The sequence below is a fragment of the Lycium barbarum genome, chromosome 11, assembly GCF_019175385.1.
Source record: "Lycium barbarum isolate Lr01 chromosome 11, ASM1917538v2, whole genome shotgun sequence".
Lineage (NCBI taxonomy): Eukaryota > Viridiplantae > Streptophyta > Magnoliopsida > Solanales > Solanaceae > Lycium > Lycium barbarum.
The window spans coordinates 122,047,727-122,067,759 of NC_083347.1; the positions used below are offsets into that span (position 1 = coordinate 122,047,727).

General features: G+C 35.4%; 1 protein-coding gene across 1 annotated transcript; it reads left to right on the top strand.

Moving 5' to 3' along the window:
* The first annotated feature begins 6,810 nt into the window (after positions 1–6,810).
* On the top strand, positions 6,811–11,576 carry LOC132619077 (aquaporin NIP1-1-like). The gene is made up of 5 exons (XM_060334047.1): positions 6,811–7,016; positions 7,906–8,127; positions 8,999–9,196; positions 10,136–10,197; positions 11,149–11,576. Exons 1-5 carry the CDS (start codon positions 6,888–6,890, stop codon positions 11,360–11,362), a joined length of 825 nt encoding a protein of 274 aa, XP_060190030.1. The 5' UTR covers positions 6,811–6,887; the 3' UTR covers positions 11,363–11,576.
* Positions 11,577–20,033: the final 8,457 nt, after the last annotated feature.

Genomic DNA, 20,033 nt, shown 5'->3' on the forward strand with positions numbered 1-20,033 from the left:
GCTAATTTAGTCAAAATTTTATGATTGTTGTTGAAAACTTAATAGCTAAATTCGTTGTCGATATTTTTTTTTAAAATAACATATGTTCCGAACGAAGTAATTGCACTTTAAATGAATTGGTCTTTACTTTTTGTTCCTCAAATTGTTGGTGTTTAAGTTTTGGCCTTTGCTTAAAAACCCATGGGTTCGAATCCCCGTTCAGTCAAAAATAAAAAATAAAAAAAATCGCAAGATAGAGTTTTGGATTCAAATTCTACCTTAAGGCATGGGCGGAGCCACCTTAGGCGAAGGGTGGTCAGGAGCACACCCTTCGTCGGAAAATTACGTGGTGAACATAGGTTAAATGTTAGCTATTATGAGTATATATTTAATTTTGTACACCCTTAACACGAGTGAGAAGAAAATTTGCACACCCTTCGTCAAATTCCTGGCTCCGCCACTGCCTTAAGGCAAGCTTTGGGTTATAAGGTAGCAAACTCTGTCTTAAGTTAAAGTTTTGCAGGCAAATTTTGCCTTGCGAATCCAAACACTGCCTTGCGATTTTTTTTAAAAAAATTTTTTGACTGAGCGGGGGGTCGAATTCGGAACCCATTAATTTTTAAGCGAAAGATAAAAATTAAAGATCAGCAATTTGTGGAACAAAAATTAAAGACCACTCCCGAATAAGGACAATCATGCAAATTGCCCGTACTTAATTCGTTTTGGGTTTGGGCTTCAGCATACAACAAATGTTTAGCCTAGGGACTTGGACAACCACCATTACTAATCATTAGGTGTGTCAAATGGCGGGTTGGGCTAAAATTAACTCAATCAAAATAGGCTGATATAATAAATGAGTTGATCTAATATTGACCAAAAGTTACTTGAGTTGAAATGAGCTGAAAATGTGTTGGGTCATGACTCACCCAACTTGACCCAATTTTTTTGAAGGGTCTATTTTCTAGAAAAATATTTTTCATAGAATTTTTTTCTAGAAAATCATTTTTCACCAAAAATATTTTTCCTAAAAAATATTTTCACGGATTTTTTGGGGTAAATATTTTTGAGGAAAACATTTTCGATAAAAATATTTTCCTTTATAACAAACACACCACAAACTTATAAGATACATGATACAAGAAAAGTGAATATATATATATATATATATATATATAAAAAAAAAATAAAGTAAATCTCAAGTAATAAACCCAAATTTAAGTAAATCTTCAAAATGGACTAGAATTGAGCTAGTATTGGGCTAAGTTTGACTGGTTGAGATCACTTTGAAATAAGTTATATGTTGGATTGGGCTAAAATCAGCCCAAGATGAAAATATCTTGAGCCCAAGCCATAAATTTTTTGAGCGGATCGGACGGGCCATTAAGTTTTGGATCATATTTGACACTCATACTAATCATCATATATAAAGCACAACTATCGTCACCATCACCTTCACCACTAGCCATCACACAACTATATGGCACCATTACCATACAATAACCACCGTCAACTACCTTCACCAAGCACTACCACCACTAATTACCACCTCACAACCATCACCATCGCACCACGATGACTACCATCGCTGATTACCATCGTTGCTAGCTTTTTAGAGGAATCTTCATTAAAAAACAACTTTTACAACACAATGTAAATTGAGATTTTCCCTAATATTTTGTTGGTAAAATATTTAATTATTATGTTATAAAAGTTCTATATATCTTAGTAGTTTTTTGATAAAGATAAATAATATACATTCAGATACTAAGAAAACAAACAATCTCAATTATTCAGTGTTCAAATTTAAAAACATCATCTTAATAATTGAATATAGTATATTATTCGGATCCAAATATTTTAATCTTAAGGTGGTCTTAGACCCTAGTGAGTAGTGACGCACGTTAAAGTCGTATGGATCTAAGTCTAAAGCGGACAATATAACTAGTGAATCAGGTTGTTAATACCTGCATATAGTGTCAGAGTCACTCCGTCTACAATCTTAGGAAATGGTGTGACAAACATCGGGGTTAAATATAATAGTGAGTTTAAGCAAATCTCACATAATTAAGTTAGATGGCGTAAGCAAATCTCACATACTTAAGTTAGATGGCGTGGATCAAGCCTCCATTGAATATAGGTGAAACCCGTATCCTTAGGATGATGATGGACAAATGTCATCGAGGATGTTAAGTCCTTAAGGAGAGTGTATGTAGCACACAGATAAATCTCACACATCAACATAACATGAGAGAAATGTTATGTATGTAAGGAAGCAAATCTTGGACTTAACAACGCGTTTAATTAAAAGTCATGGGGCCTAGATCCAAGGCAAAATATATTCCACATGGAGTAGTAGGCCAAATGTCTTTTGAAATACCAATATAAACAAGACTAATAATTTCCTTGTGATGAGAAGTAAGAAAAGTGAAGTATGTCACAAGGGTCATTGCCTGCCATTTCAAAAAAGATAAATCAACTAACCAAATTCCATGAATCATGGGCAAAGGACTGAAGACCTATCTTTTGGCCCTAGTTACAATAGTTTATTACTACTTTTCCTAATTCATTCACAAGAAGTCTGTGTGAACATTCATCAAAGTAAGATTCCAAAGATAAAAGGTGTGGTATCAAAATTGGAATTGGTTATTTGAGATAAAGTTGCACAGTTGAAAATTTGAAATATCATGGGTTAGTTAAGATAACAACACAAATTGTGGTGGGATAGATATGATCCTTCCACCTTTAATCAGAGGTCTCGGGTTCAAGCCTTAACTTTTGAGAATGGAAAAAAATCATGTTAGGGAGCGCTTCCACCTAAATGGGCCTTAAGCGCTATGAATCCGAATTGTCGGGGCTCCAATGCGGGTATCAGACATCAAGCGGAGCCAAAATAAATGTGTTAGTTTAGATGAAATCTTGATTTGTTGACACAACAAGTCAATATAAGAGCAATTTGGAGACTTTTAATTTGAAGTGGTGAATAGTGGGAAGTAAGTGGGGTTAATGCATGCGAGTTAAAAAGTTGTTCTTGCATGGCACTGATTAATCATGCCAAGTTTTGTGGGTTGTTGAACTTTTCGCTTATAGTGTGTATGTAGCTTTGTATTAATAGTCCTGCAAAAGTCATATATTCTACAAATCCTGTAGCTAATCAATGCTCTTAGATGAAGAAACTTCTGTTTCATTTTCCTTATATGTGGAATAGTATTTCTAGTTGAAGCATGTAATAATCTAACCAACTATTGGTGTATCGTCTGTTTTAGGCTTAGGGTCGCACAACTTTAAAGTGCATCACCATGGTTTAAGTCTTGCATCCCTTATATACTCAATATCTTTATCGTGATTTGACGATTCTAAAATTTTGCATACACTCCTTTTGGGGGTTCAACATACTTACTGAGGTTAATTTGTTCTACGACCATCACCTCAGAGATGTAAAATTCACCTAAACTCAGTTTAGATTGGCGCAGCTATTGCATGCCCAAGATTGAAAGCGTTGATACAATATGAACAACTCGATCAATCCTCTAATGATTGTCTGTAATGTGTTGGGGTTTGCACAATTTTAAAACGCGTTATCATGATTGTATCAATATTTTCTTTTATTTTATCGATGTGAGATTTGTCCAAGGTGTTACAAAATGGTACTCAAATATTATACTCTTATGGGCTTACCTTATGATGCAAACCATGACAAGATTATGAGATCATATTTAATCCTAGAAAGATGTGAACAGTTCTGTTTCAACACAAAATTTCCAAGATTATATATGAAGCTTCTTTGAATAGACAAGTTAACTCAAAAGCTTCTGCCTTGATCTCTACATACTATTAGTTTATAGATTGGTCTTTTGACGTCTTCAACTATCAAAAGTGACCTTGACTATTGGTGTGGCTCGTGAAAACACTTATCAAAATTAGAGGCAGAGTCAAAATATTAAATTTATGAGTTTTTAATTCTAAAAAATATAGCTTGTTAGATTTTTTATAAATTATTTCTACATATTAAGTAAATTTCGTAATACAAATATAAAATTTCGATAGCTATTTAATTCTTCCTAACCCGTAGCTTACTTGCTAGCTCTACACCTGTTCGAAACCTTCAACTAAGATGTAACTTATGTTTGGTTGGTTCTAGCGACGCCACTCGCAGAAATAAAATTAGGTACCATTAACTAGGTAAATTATAAACGTTTTAGGTTTATCATTCATTCGTTGTATTGCCGATTATACATAATTAAGTAAATAGCTGTATGATGCTCGGCTTAAGCTTTTAAGTGAGATTGTCACACGGGTTGATGTGGTATCAGAACTTGTAGAGATCCTTGGTTAGATTCTCACCACCTCACATTATAAGAATTTTTTTCACGTGCTTGGCTCACCTTAAAAAAAAAAAAAAATCAGACCCGCAAGTGAGGAGACGTGTCGTGTGAAGCATACTACATGAATGAAACTTTTAGAAGAGATGGTTACACACTTTAACATTAAAATAAACGAAATAAATAACGTGTTACATCAAATTAAAATATATTAATAATTTGAAATTCCACACTGTTACTTTATATAATTAGATCCATGATCCAACTGTTTATAGTATTTGGTCTCTATTGTGAAGAGCTTAGTAAGGAATAAAATTCGCAAATAACTATTTTTTAACCATCGTAGTTGAAAATAGCTATGTAAGGGGCTTCAAATTTCACTTATGAAGTTTCAGGATATTTTCATGAATATGTCCCATGCTAAAATTTTAAACTTTATAATAGCTATTTTTCAAATATAAGATCGAAAATGATCAATAAACTTTAATACTGCTTAGAATAAAATATAAAGTACCTAAATCCAATGTAGTGGTTGCCGATTGGCCTGCTTCCTCGTTGAACTTTTCAAAAAGAGCCATAAAAAGAAAAGCAAAAAGAAAAAATGTGTCGCATCCTTGATATAACCTTACTAATTATGCCTATATCTGAAAACTAGACATAATTTTAGATTGACTTTTACAAGGTTTCAACAACTATAAAAACCATCTTGTGGCGTTTTATCGATCACATATTTGAGTTCTTATAAGACTAACAGAACCAAAAATCAATTTGAGCTCAAGGACAATTGTTTGTTGAGTACGTAGTTATATATTCATTATTAAAGAATGTGTTGAAAATATAATTAAATAAATAAATGAGTGTGTTGTTTAGTAAATTAAGTTTTTAGATAAAATAATCACGTATTCAAACCTAACACGTTAAATGTGGAGGAATCTCACCTCGATGATGAGTAATTAGACATGTAGATATATGTGGATTATTGTTGCATCACTGCTTCAATATTTTCTCCTTGGATGATTTTGACAGGTTATTGTTCTAGGATTCTAGTATATTTCCTATGCATAAATATCTTTTATTCTATGGAAACGTAGAATCTATCTAGCCAAATGTCTCTTTTTGTTTTTCACCTAGTGTTCGGTATTTATATCAGGATCTGATTAATTCGGGTGTAAGATTCATTGAAAATGGAAGCACTCTCTATCAAGATTTTTTAAAACCCAAAAATTGAACCCGAGACCTCTTGACGAGGGTGCAGATATTGAGGCCTCGACTAATCCTGATTCACGTCATGTATAGAAAATGCTTCATACCATAATTTTGTCATACCCAAACCTTAAACTCAAGACCTCTAATTAAAGCTGGAGGGATTTATCCATCCCACCACAAACCTTTGGTAATACGTAATGTCTAACCATGGTAATCTGTTATAACCTTTTTCATAGGTCACCCTCAACCACCCTATATTCTCTGGGAAAGAAAAATGACAAGTTAAAAAGGTAAATCATTGAAATAATATCAAAAAGGTTAGATGAGAACAGAACAATTACCAACCATCAAATAACGTTTATACCCAAGAACATATATATACTTAGTACTAGTAATATATGCAGTTGTTTCCGAGTGTCAGCATTAGCAATTTATATTCCAATTTTAGGATAAAAGTGAAAAAGAACTTTCCATTTGTCTAGTGGATAGTAGTGCAATTAGTTAATGATTTGTGACAACTATATCCACCCACTGAAAAACATATCTTCATGATTTCCAAGTTTCCATTTTATTCTTATTTACGCTTATTTATAGTATATATAATTTTGCACAGTCAAATTATTTTACCTATTATAATAGGTAGCCTGCATTATTTACATAGTAGTCCTTTAAAAAATAAACGATTTCTTATATTGGGATTGGGGTAAGTATAAAATAGTCCTTTAAATAACTCTTGAACGGTTTTGATCCATTAAATTTGTTGGAAGAGAAAGTTTTTGCTTTCATAAAATGTTTAACAACTTCTGTCTACTATTATATTTGAGGGAAACTGTACAAAAGAAAAAAAAAAAAGGACTTAGCATAAACTCATAATTGTAGGTGTAGTTTTTGTAGTTTCTCCTATTATTAGTTTGTTTTTCATAGTTGCTTTTTTGGGTGCAATTTCTGCTATTTTTAATTTACTTTTAGTATCTAGTGCGTGTTTTTATATTACAAGCTCTCGGATTTGATGAGACTTTCCTAGTGTTTCTAATTTAAAAAAAAATCAATTCCCCCCAAAATCTTACCGAAATCTCACTTTTGATAAATTTACAGGACCAAAATTGCTCAACAATAAATATTTATAACATTATTTGAATCTATCCTCAAATATAAGGGACTAATAATTTTGTCATTTTCTCATCTCCTTCTCAAAGCATAGATCTCCGAAAGAAACAAAAAAAGAAACAGAAAAAGAATAAAGTTGTCCCTTCTTTCTTTTAACTTTTTCAAAATAATTTTTGTATAAATAGAAGCCCTTGTACTCCACAACTACCTAGCTCCTTAGTATTCCATCTTCTTGAACAATTAAAGCTTAAATTAAGGCTAATATATTAATTATCTATGGCTGATCATCAGGCAGCTAATGGGAATACTCATGGTGTAACTTTGAATATTAAAGAAGATGATTTGAATAATCACCAGGATTCTTCTTCAACCTGCACCTTTCTTACTGTTCCTTTTATTCAAAAGGTAAACTCCTCATCTTTCTTCTTCTTGTTAATTACAGTAGTAATATTTTGTCTGTGAAAAAAAACAAGAAAAATAGGGTTCCTAAATTTATTTATTTTTCAAAATGAGTTTGTCACTCTTTTTCACGTATACCCCAAAAAAAGGTACTTATAGCAAGTCCCTCCCTGGTTGGAGAGCCTGCAGGAGGCCGCAACCAGGGATTATGAGTCTGTTGGCTGTTAGAGTATATAGCCTCTATCGAAATTAGCGATAAGAGAGTATATATGGACAAGCATGCATAAATTCTTTTAGATAAGAAAATGGTGAAACTTGAACTCCGAATTTCAGTCTGCTTTAATAAAGTTTGTGATCATCACATCTAAAAAGCTTGTTGAATTATATGATAACCTCATCCAAAAACTCTTGTTAAAGAAGGTACGGGCCGAGGTGGGAAAAATATTCTCTTATTCTTAAAATTTAAATATACAAAACATCTAGCCAATTTTTAATTTTATTTTTCCACTCGATGTCTAGTATCTGCTTCAGGCCACGATTAATCCGGTTTGCATCGTGTATAGCCCAAAGGAGTAGCACTCCATATCTGGATATTTTTATTTTGGGAAGTCAAATCCGAGACCTTTGATTAAGGATGAAGAGAGCGTATACATTCCAACTACAACCCTCAGTATTTCTTGGCGAGAATATCTACTATATAGCTATGCTAGTAGTTTCCAAGAAAATTCGGCTTCCGAGAGCCAAAAAATATCCAAAACATATCCAAAACCCACAACTAATAAGTTTATGCACTTTTGTAATTACTGGATAATGATGTATATTTTTGGTGTTGATTAATTACGATATTATGATTTTATTACCTGAATTGATTTTATTAATTAATGGTATAAAACAGGTAATAGCAGAAATGGTAGGAACATACTTCTTGATATTTGCTGGCTGTGGGTCAGTGGTTGTGAATGCAGAAAAAGGAATAATAACATTTCCAGGAATAGCCATAACTTGGGGGCTAGTTGTGATGGTCATGGTTTACTCAGTTGGCCATATTTCTGGTGCTCATTTTAATCCTTCTGTAACTATTGCCTTTGCCACTTGCAAAAGGTTCCCTTGGAAGCAGGTATTTCTTCTGTTTCAATTTATATGATGTCATTTGATTGAATCCAAAATTTTAAAAAGGCTTAATGCATATGCGGCTCTCTAAACTTGCACACATCCTCCCCCCACCTCCGCGCCCCCACCCCCACCTCATATTTTTTTCCCATTTTAGCACCTCAACTAAGTATTGTTTCTATTGAACCTCTGAACCCGTCCTCAAGTATGTCTATCAAACCCTCTAAATCTGATTTTATATTAGAAGCATAAATTAAATTAGAGAAATGAATGTGAAGCAATATTTTAGACATGTAGTAAGCTATTCTTTAGGTTATGAATGTGTCGGTTTCTGGTGGTTCTACTCCTCCACTACGAGCCTAATTAAGAGCTACTCTTTTTTTTCCTCTCAATTGCTGCTAATCTTAGCTAAAAGATGGCATAATTAAATTAGAATATATATATTAGCATGTTGCTACATTGAAGATGGAATACTATGTAAGTCGGATTGTATTTGATAAACACTTGAGGATAAGTTTAGGAATTCAATAGGAACAAGTTTACGGGGTCGCACAGCATTAAGCCTTTAAAAAAAAAAAAAAAAACTCTCTCCGGTCCATAATAAGTGTTGTTTTGCATTACGTAGAATCCCAAGTAGTTACAAGCTGTATTGTCAGTTTATTTAGTTGGAATATTAAAGAAGATTATGTTGTGCACAGCTCTCTAAACTATTATTTCATCACTAGCTTTTTCTTTCAATCATGCCCTATGTGGATTTAAAAAAATTGTAGACCTTGTGATCAGTACATATGATCATAGATAATTGCTTATAATTATACTGTCACATCATAGTATTTAAATTCATAAATATAGTATAATATTTTTTCTTTTTTCTTCAGGTACCAGCTTATGTTGCAGCTCAAGTTCTTGGAGCAACACTAGCAAGTGGAACTTTACGTCTAATATTTACCGGAAAACACGATCACTTTGCCGGAACCCTACCTTCCGGCTCCGATTTTCAATCTTTTGTCATCGAATTTATAATTACTTTTTATCTCATGTTTGTCATCTCCGGCGTTGCAACTGACAATCGAGCTGTAAGTACCCTCTCGATATACTTTCTCTGTCCTAATTTATGTGACGGTATTTATCTGGACACGAAGTTTTAAAAAGAACGAAAGTTTTTTGAAACTTATTGTCTAAAATAAGTCATATATATTTGTGTGGTTATAAAGTTCTCATTGTAAGGGTAAAATTAATAGTTTAAAGTTAAAAGTATTCCCAAATAATGATGTATGATATTCCCTTTGAGAGGGACTAAGATGGAAAATATGTTCTAAAATAGAACGAAAGATTAGATTTTAAGAAAAAAGGGTCAAATTTGGCACTCTCAAGCATATTTGGTCTAATATTACTCTCGTTTTTGCATTTAACTCCTATGGAACTCTGATATGAGGGCAATTATAAACTATAGGGAAATTGAGTGGTAAATTTAAACACGTGTAATTCACTCATTTCATGCTGGAGTTATGTTAAGGACAATGACAAATATGAGTCGATTTACTAACAACAACGGTATGGATGAACTAAAACTGAAATTGGGCATATTAAACAATTTCGAATTGTACAAGAACAAATTTGAACCTCCCCTATTAGATTTTATGTTTCATCTTAACAAGAGGATGAATCGATTAAAAATAATATTTTCAGCTCTAATCCCATTTAAAACAAAATTTGGAATATAGCTAATCCAGCTAGTTCGTAATCAATAGACTTGTGAACTCGATTACATCTAAGTTTTCAATTATCACAAATGTGTTAACTATATTTAATTTCCATTTGCAGCATCGACGTACAGTAAGTATAGCTGTCAAATTCTCATATCATTAAATTAATCACAAGATGGTGACTTTAATTAATGAACTCTTTTTTTTTTTTTGGAAGTAATTTAGTTGAATAAACAAAACTACATAGGGATTCTTGAAAATCATATTTATTCGATAATTTTATCATTTTGTTATATTTATGATATGCAGATTGGAGAACTTGCTGGTCTTGCAGTGGGGGCAACCATTTTGCTTAATGTGATGTTTAGCGGGTAATTACTCTTTCTTGAATTGCTTTATTTCAGATAAATTTTTTTATATTAAAAAAAAAAAAAACAGTTTCTTTTGTGTGCATGGATCTTCAAAGAACTTAGAAATGAGGTGAAGTTCACAAATAGTCACTTTTCAAGTTCTGTGTTTGAAATAAATATTGTCAAAAAATTTCAAATTTCAAATTAAAATTCTAAATTTACAAATTTAAAACTCCATGACAATAACTATTTTTTGTGATATTATTTTCTAAAGTCACGGCCAAAAATGACTAATAAACGTTATTTCTAATAATTGCTATTTCTACAAAGTGCAATACATCTATTTTTGTCCAAATTGGAAGTGGAGTAGGGCGGCTTCTTTGTAAAAATTTATTTGCAAGCAGGTGTTTATAGTTAATCAGACCAACTTAACATGATTAGGTGATCCAAAGAAGTGAGTTATATATTAATTAACCACGATGGAGTAAACAAAATCTATGTATAGACAGATGGCATACATCTATCGAATTGGTGCAAACAGTAATGTGGATACGTGTTTACCCTCCTCGATCCTCTTTATCTATAGATGAACCACAAGTAAATTACGTAAAATTCTCTTAAAAATTAAAATATCACTCAGTTTTAGATGCACTATCTGTATTTCTACTTTTAACACTTCACAGTCATATACAATGAAAATCCTACGCACTCTTATTTCCTTCATATACAATAGTTTCTAAGACAGTCAAACCTCTACATAACAGGGTCGCTTGTTTCAATATTATTTTGGATGCTATAGCGAAATGCTGTTATAGAAAACATAAACATATCATGGAAGATAGGTTCCACAAAAAACATGATTGTTATAGAGAATGACTGTTATACAGAGATCTGATTGTAGTTAATATATGACCAGCTTTTTAAGTACCAGTTTTTTTTTTTGAAGTAATACTAATGAGTTGTGGTGGACAGGCCAATATCAGGTGCATCAATGAATCCAGCAAGGAGTTTGGGCCCAGCAATAGTGTCAAGCCGTTACAGAGGCCTATGGATTTATTTGGTCAGCCCAACACTTGGGGCCATAGCTGGTGCTTGGATTTACAACATTATCAGATTTACTGATAAGCCTTTACGTGAGATAACCAAAAGTGGATCTTTCCTCAAGTCTAAAAATTCTGGCACTTAAAAAGTACACACTTGCAAAACTAGTAATAATGGAAGGAGAGAGTGTTACTTCTGTATACATAAAGGGAAATACTATGTAATTTGTATAATAAATGAAGTGAATCTATGGTTTTAGAAAATGATCTTGTGTCAAACGAACAAACCTTTTACGTATTTTATCTGTCCCATTTTATATGAAGATACCCCACCACACATAAGGGCTGTTTATGTAAGGGTCTTCCATTGTCTTATCATTTACGAGAAGTTGGATACCGAGTGTATACACGATGCACGGCGCCTCCTAGGAGACACTGGAATCGACATTTTATCATCTTTTACTCACCGAACAATGTGTGTCCTCACTCTTCCTGTACATGGTTAAGCTTAATCACTAGCAAACAGTTAACCTCTTATTAACAAAGTATGATGCGGGGATCGAATTAGGCTCTTGACCCCTCGATTCACCATTAACCTGCTTATTTATAAGCTCAACTCATTTTTATTTGTTAAATCAATATATTTAAAAATAATTTAACTTAACATTTCTCCTTTACCCTTGATGAAATGATTTCTAGCCACACAAATATCTATGACTTGTTTTAGATCACAAGTTTCAAAAGTCTTATTTCTTTCTTAAACTCTGTGCCTAGTCAAAATATATCACATAAATTGAGACGGAGGGAGTATTAGTTTGATATGTATCCCAAATTATATCTTTCTATGGATTTTCTTGGACAGCCCAGCACTTGGGGCCATTGCTGATTTGCTGGTGCTTGGGTTAAAATGCTCCATTTTTCAATGGTGTAGTGTACTACTGAAATTGTCATGGAAAGAACCTCAATAAAGGGATAGCATAAAATTCACATGAGTATTCTTTATCCAACACATGGATGGTGTATGGGTCATAATTACAAAGAATTTTAAGACAGTACAAATCTCAGCGAGATAGCTATTAAAATGATAAAAGCATTTGATAAAAACAAAGAAACACTTCACCATCTGAATTAATGTTTTTAGAAAAAAAGAAAATTTTCAATCATGCATCTAGGAAAACTTTGTGCTTCAATGAGAAAGAAGCATATTTTATTTGCTAATTATGATTAATCCTTTTATTCTTGGCTAGGAGACCCATCATTCCATCTTTGTTGATAGTTACTGTAGGAAATCAATCCGTGATCTGTATTGATGTATGAAAGTCATTATATACAAAGTAGGTATCTCACTAGCAGCATAATACTAGTGCAATTTTGAGAAGGGAAATTGAGTTTCCTCAAAGATGACATGCCTTGATATGATGATTTTGTTGGTGGATAAATCATAACATTTATATCCTCTATGATTCAACGGATAGCCCAAAAATGCACACGGGGTGGATCTTGCTTGCAACTTATGAATAGTTGTAGATGGGAAAAGTGGATAGCATAGACACCCAAAAACCCGGAGATGAGAATAGGAGGGGGTTCGTTGATAGAGAACTTGTGTTGGTGATTTATACCCAAGGACTTTGGTGGGAAGGACATTGAGGTATGTGGCCATTTGGAGAGCATGATGCCAAAATGAGGGGGGCATGGAGGAGTGGACAAGAAGAGTGCGCACTATGTTGTTAATGGATTTAATTTTTCTTTCCGCTTTGCCGTTTTGAGGAGAGGTATGGGGGCAACAAAATCGGAAATATAAACCATTGAAGGCGCAAAAAGATTGAAAATGCCTATTGGCGAACTCCCGCCCATTGTCACATTGAATGTTTTTAATGTCTCTTTCGAATTGAGTCCGTATTAATGCCTTTAAAGATAGAAAAGTGGAATAAACTTGGGACTTGTTAGAAATTGAAAAAGTCCAAAGAAAATTACTATAATCATCAAGAAAGAAAACATAATAGCGGTGCCCATTAGAACTTAAAACAGGAGATGTCCATAAATCACTATGAATGATATCAAATGGCATAGTAGTAGATGACAATGAATCATAAAATGGCAATTTAACATGTTTCCCCAAAGGACAAGAGGTACAAAAAGAAGTTCGGGCCCTATTACATTCAATTAAGGCATTACTACGAAGAGAACTAAGGATAGTATTTCCCGGATGGCCGAGTCGGAAATGCCACAAACTAGGTGATGCGGCAATGAAGGTGGATGGTGGAGTGGTCCGTTTTGTGGCAGTGATAGGATACAATTCCCCGGTGCTCTCACATCTCATTAGGCGGCTCCCCGTCGGTAAATCCTTCACAGAAAACCCAAGAGGATCAAACTCAACAGAAACATTATTGTCCTTAGTGAATTTACGTACGGAAATAAGGTTTTTAATGAGTTTTAGAGCATGCAAGACATGTTGGAGACGTAATTGGGGATTAGGTGGGGGTAGAGATGTATGACCATAGCCACGAATTGGAATAGTGCTACCATTACCAATAATGATTCCAGAATTATTGCTTAAATTAAAATAAGATGTGAGAGTACCTGAGTTGGCAGTCATGTGGGAAGTCACTCCGGTGTCCATGTACCAATTATCATCCGGTTGATGCATGGACAGAGTGTGCATGGCTGCCTCCACGTCTGTTGGAGTGTACGCAGAATACGTCGGACCATGCATGAAATAGGCCTGCTGAGGCCATGGACCAGCACCGAGAATGCCGCTGCCGGGCCGCGGTGTGGTGGGACGTTGCTGCCACGGTCTGGTCGGATACGGGCAGGGGCAGTGGCCATTGCTGGGGCGGCCAGGCTGGCCAATAGTAGCCCCCTATCGGTGGCTGTCCCGTCGACCACTGACCGTGGCTGGTCTGTCTGCCGCCGCCGGATTTCCCGCGGTTGGTGTTGTTGTTGTTCCCCTTTCCCTTGTTCCTGTTGGAATTCCTGCCACGATTATTATCACGACGGTTAGTTGAATTAGTGTTTCCGCCAGGTGGCGGGGAGGGAGTATCATCATCAACAAGCAGAGCCGCGGGACTAGAATCGCGGGCACATTCCTTGGCTGCGGCGTCTTCGAGCTTGAGTCTGGAGCACACTTCAGAGAAAGAGGGCAGCACATCCTTCTGTTGGATGGTGGTGACAAAGTGTGCATATGTCTCCGGTAAGCCTGCAAGGAGGCGCAAGACCAGACGTTGGTCGGACACCGGCGACCCCACGTTGGCAAGCTGATCCGCGAGAGACTTGAGCCTACTATAATAGGCCATAACTGAGCCGAAGTCGGCCATTTTTGTGGTGGTGAATGTCACACCCCATTTTAACCGGGTTGATTTGGGAGTATGACATATTGGTGATTCCTGTTTATTTTATTTAAGGAGTCGCCACCTAATTAATTTAACGGTGAATTAGGACACCTAAATGTTAACTAAGGCAAAGTTAAAACTAAACCTCAATTAATAGTCTGCTTAACCAGTGTAATTCTAGGTAAGGGCTCTATATTATCCTAAAGGGAAGGGGTTAGGCATCCTTTAGAATCCGTTAACTTACGGTTATCCGACCAAACTTAGGTTAATTAATTAAAATTAAAGATGTAAATGTGGCATTTGGATTTTAAGAAATTGGTTTGCAATAGGGCTAACGTTTTAAAAGGAAAATATAAGCTGTTAAAAATAAGGTTTGTAAATATTTCTAAAGCTTTAAATGATAAGGTTATTTGAAATAAACTTACGTATGTTACTAATGCTTTTAAAAATATGATAATGCTATTTAAAAGAAATAATCTTATAAATATTGCTATGGCTTTAAAAAGTGTTATTTAAAATAAATTTGCCAAAATATAATAATTTGCACATAAACAGAAGAAAATGCAGGTTGCGACGTTTTAATACTTGAAACGAATTGATTTTGCAGTTTAGACAAGATGGAGTTTTCTTTCTCTTTTCCATTACCCTTTATTAACTATGCTTAATTTAAAAAATATATGGTTGATTCCAAACTTGAAGAGCTATTTATAACATATACTAGAGTTCATGTTTGCATATTAGTGACATTTCTCAAAGCGATATTCTACAGTAGCCAAACATGATTCCTTTTACTCCGAGTATGCTATAAAAAAAAATCAAGTATTCTAACAAAATGAAATATTAACTACCCGTCCCATTCAACTAACCCACTAATTCTGCTAAGGTTTATCTAAATTAACAGAACAAGCAAAGAGTTAGTTGCATAATACAAATTAAAATGCAAAAAGATAGAATAGAGGGGTAAATAAGTTAAATGGGCTCAGCCCATTTTTAAGACTGCTATAATCTGGGCTGCTGATGGGAGTGGGCTCAGCCCATTTTTTAAACATGCTGTGGGCTGTTCACGTCTATTGGGCTTGGCCTAGAATTCATTTTTTCACTGCGGATAGGGGGCTGGACAGAGAGAGATCATGCTGGGCTTTTGGCCCAACGCCCAATGTGGAAGGAGACGAGTCCGAGCGAACTCGTACGCGATAGTCATGCATAAAAAAAAAACGAAAGAAAAGGATTAATACATGATCAATAAGTAAGTTAACCATGTAAAACGCAAACTTGAAACAAATCAGTAAATTATGTATACATACTATGTATGCCTATGATGTGAAAGCGTATGAAATTTCGAACAAGTATAGAAGACACAACGTACTTCCGTTATATCTAGCGATGAAATCAGAATCACGACATTTGCTAATCGAAGAAACTTGTACCCTTTGTTAAAAGATCATATGATAAAAATCTGTTTTAAACTTGGAGGTACATTTTAAAACCTTTTATGTAAGAGGGATGTTCTTTTAATTTAGATAATACACTGCTGAAGAATATCAAAATGGGTCAGCAACTTTGTCTTTTAATAACACACAACTGGAATGCAATTTCCTCACGAATGCTTACAAAATAGATTCGGAAAAAACACAAAAATACCAACAAACAGATTCAGGGAAAAAAAAAGACTATAAGCATGCTTATTTAGAGTCGCTATCCAGTTCGAGCTAATTAGGAACCACATCCAACAACAATCTAAATTAAATGATGTGTCCAGATGACAATAAAAGAGAAATTAGGACTAAGAAGACCAAATCATACCGAGAAAATCAAACAACAAGAACATTATTGAACTTAACCCTTTTCCTAGTCTCATCCTTTATTTTGAAACTCATTTTTTACAGGAGTTAATCAAACGTAATGCAAACAAGTTAACTGAACATAGGGCAATCCAAACAGTTTCAAAGAACCATGTTGACCCTTTTTGAAAAGAAGAGAATCCATTATTTAGCCATCTACTAGTGAAATCTTATTCAACAAACTATCACAAAATGATTCGAAGTCCTAGTTCAGACAGGTCCTAAACAAACCTGTATATATTTTAACTTTAAAGTCTATTAATGGTGAGATGCAAGCAGTTTTAATTCATGTAAAGCAGTAGACATGTATCATGCGCAATAAAAAAATACTCTCAATCGCATACAAGATACATGGATTAATGAGTTCCCCTTTGTAATGGTTTAAACTCAAACAAGGGTCGAGCAAGAGAGAACCTCATAGCGAACTGATCTTTAAGCATGCTATTGTACCAAACAGGGTATACGAAACTATCAGCTAATAAACATACTAACAAACATGTAGTATAACAAGTGACAACAGTTAAATGTACAGGCAAACTTAGGCTCAAAACTAGTAGGCATGTGAGGAAATTATCATTTAAGCATGACCTGATCACATGAGAATACATGACTAAAATGGATTAAACATGAGCATCATTCAAATAAGGTACTAGACAGCATCCATAAACACATGGTTTAGTGATATCCAAACTCACATAAGAGCTAACAACATATTTAAAGACAAATCATAACGACCAAAATTAACACCAGACTGAAAACTGGACTACATTAAGATAATAATTCAATAGCAGCTAAACTGACATATAAGCAAACGACACTATATTAAACTAAACAGAACAGACTTATAATGCTAAAGCTGCTAACAATGCTAAACTAGCCATTAATTTTAACAATCAATCACAAACATTAACAAATACATAATAAACAGGAAAAATAAAATCAGTACACAAGACAAATTAAGACGAGTTCCTCTAAAACGCCAAACAGAGCACACACATATGTAGACCAGACTATGAGCAAAATGGTTTAAAGAGAAAAGGTTACCTTCTTCGGGCGCAGCGAAGTGGGTGCGAGTCTTCGATTTACACTCGAACACTTCAAATTTGATGCCGCGAGACTCGAATTCGCGACAAACGCAGAGTAGACGAAAAAATTGTTTAAATATTTTTGATTCGATATTTTTGCGATATTGTGACAACTAAACAAAATATTTCGCAGAGGATTTCTTGAACTGAAAGAAAATCGGCTATTTGGGAATTTTTTGCTGAATCCAAAAAAATCCCCCCTCTTTATCGATGAATCAACCCCATTTTATAGGGTTTTGGGTTCAAGACAAAAATGGCGAAAGGAACAGAGGGAGAAGTAACGTGGTGATGTCAGAGCACGTGGGGGTATGGGTGTGGTGGAGATGATGGTCACGTGGTGTCAGAGGTATGGGTGCGGGATGGGGGTCACGTGGTGAGGATGGAGTGGAACAGAGGAGCGACACGATGAAGTGGAATGGCAGTGAGGAGTGGAGATGTCGGGCGTGAGTGGAGATGATGGATATGGGTGTGATGATGTCGGAAAAGTAGTGGGGGTAACGTGGGGGAGATGGGAGACGAAGGGAGCAGAGGGAAGTGGGGTGTCAGGGGTGTTTGGCTGGATGAGGAGGCGGCGATGGAAGAGCGGTGGAGAGGGGAAGCGGCGGTGATGAGGTGGGAAAGAAATGAGAGAGGGAGGCGGAGGAAAGGTGGGGTGCGGCGAAGGCGAAGAGGAGAAATGAAGGGGAACCCTTTTTAGGGTTCCCTTATTTTCTTGAAAATGGGTCGGACCAGTCCGTAAATGGAATGGGTCAATTTTTAGACTGGGTATTAAAAGAATAGACTAATAAATTCAAACACGAATTATTCCAAAAATTGAGATAAGAGATATGGACTAGTCCAAAAAATATTAGGGGTTAATCGGACTTTGATTTGGGGTCCGGTAAGTAAAAATACGGACTGAGTGCAAAGAATAGTTTGGCTTCTAAATTTAAATAAAATATTTGTTTAAATAACTTGTGTTAAATATTTCTCAATACAAAATATGCAATCTTCAACGCTTGGATAAGAAAAAATGGCGTTGTACTAGCCGTGCAATAATATTCCGAAAATCCACAGTAAGATAAATACTATTATTTAATTATACAAAGATAAATGCGACGTGTGTGCGTAAGCTGGTAAAAATACTGAAATGATAAAAATTGTGAATAATAATAATAATAATAATAATAATAATAATAAAAATACGGTAAATAATAATAATTGATAGAATGATACAATAGCGGTATTGATAAGAGGCTAATAATTATAGTAAACGTAATATATATTTTTTTATTTTTTCCAAAAAATATTAGAAGCTTAAAAATAGGTATTTTGGCAGAGAGACGGGACAAAATTGGGTGTCAACAACTTGTCCCTCTTTGCCCGGTAATGATGAAAAGAGTTGTCGGGCAAAGACGTTGACTCAATAGCCTATTTTGTCCCGGCTAAAGGAAATCTGAGAGGATTATGACCGAACTCCGGTCTCTGAGTTGCCTACATATCTCGGGCTGTACGAGAATCAGGTCGAGTGTAGTTCTGGGATACTTACGACACTTGAACCCCGATTGGCGCGAAGCTTGCAAAATATTGTCCAGTGTTGAATTGTGACAAACTGGGTATTATGATAGAAACTTGAGAATTCTGAACATTGAATTGCTGGAACGCAAGAGAATGCTTGTAATTAGAGACGAGTGTTCGAGGTAGATCTTTGACCCGTGTTGGGAAGTCTGATTATCCTTCCCGACAAATTGCCCCAGTTCGCTGCCGAAGAAATAGTTCCACGATTTGATGTGTGATGCCAACTTTGATATTGTCAAAAGCCATCAGCTAAAAACAAGTGTTAGCAATAAAGAAATATATGTAAATAAGGCAGGGTTGGAGAAGTTACACTTGCAGCCCCTGTTTCGAAAGTTGAATCCATATTCGGAGGTGGGTGCCTGAATGAAATGTAAGATATCCGCATTCGGAGGTGGATGCTTGAACTGAAATATAAGATACCCGCATTCGGAGGTGGGTGCCTGAACTTGAAATATAAGATACCCGCATTCGGAGGTGGGCGCCTGAACTTGAAATATAAGATACCCGCATTCGGAGGTGGGTGCCTGAACTTGAAATATAAGATACCCGCATTCGGAGGTGGGTGCCTGAACTTGAAATATAAGATACCCGCATTCGGAGGCGGGTGCCTGAACTTGAAATATAAGATACCCGCATTCGGAGGTGGCGCCTGAACTGAAATATAAGATACCCGCATTCGGAGGTGGGTGCCTGAACTTGAAATATAAGATACCCGCATTCGGAGGTGGGCGCCTGAACTGAAATATAAGATACCCGCATTCGGAGGTGGGTGCCTGAACTTGAAATATAAGATACCCGCATTCGGAGGTGGGCGCCTGAACTGAAATATAAGATACCCGCATTCGGAGGTGGGTGCCTGAACTTGAAATATAAGATACCCGCATTCGGAGGTGGGCGCCTGAACTTGAAATATAAGATACCCGCATTCGGAGGTGGGTGCCTGAACTTGAAATATAAGATACCCGCATTCGGAGGTGGGCGCCTGAACTGAAATATAAGATACCC

What these genes read in the sequence shown, in the direction of transcription:
- LOC132619077 (XM_060334047.1), top strand. Translation starts at nt 6,888, where the DNA reads ATGGCTGATCATCAGGCAGCTAATGGGAATACTCATGGTGTAACTTTG. An exon ending in AAAGGTTCCCTTGGAAGCAG is followed by an intron (nt 8,128 to 8,998) that starts GTATTTCTTCTG and finishes TTTTTTCTTCAG; the next exon opens with GTACCAGCTTATGTTGCAGC. An exon ending in TTGCAACTGACAATCGAGCT is followed by an intron (nt 9,197 to 10,135) that starts GTAAGTACCCTC and finishes TATGATATGCAG; the next exon opens with ATTGGAGAACTTGCTGGTCT.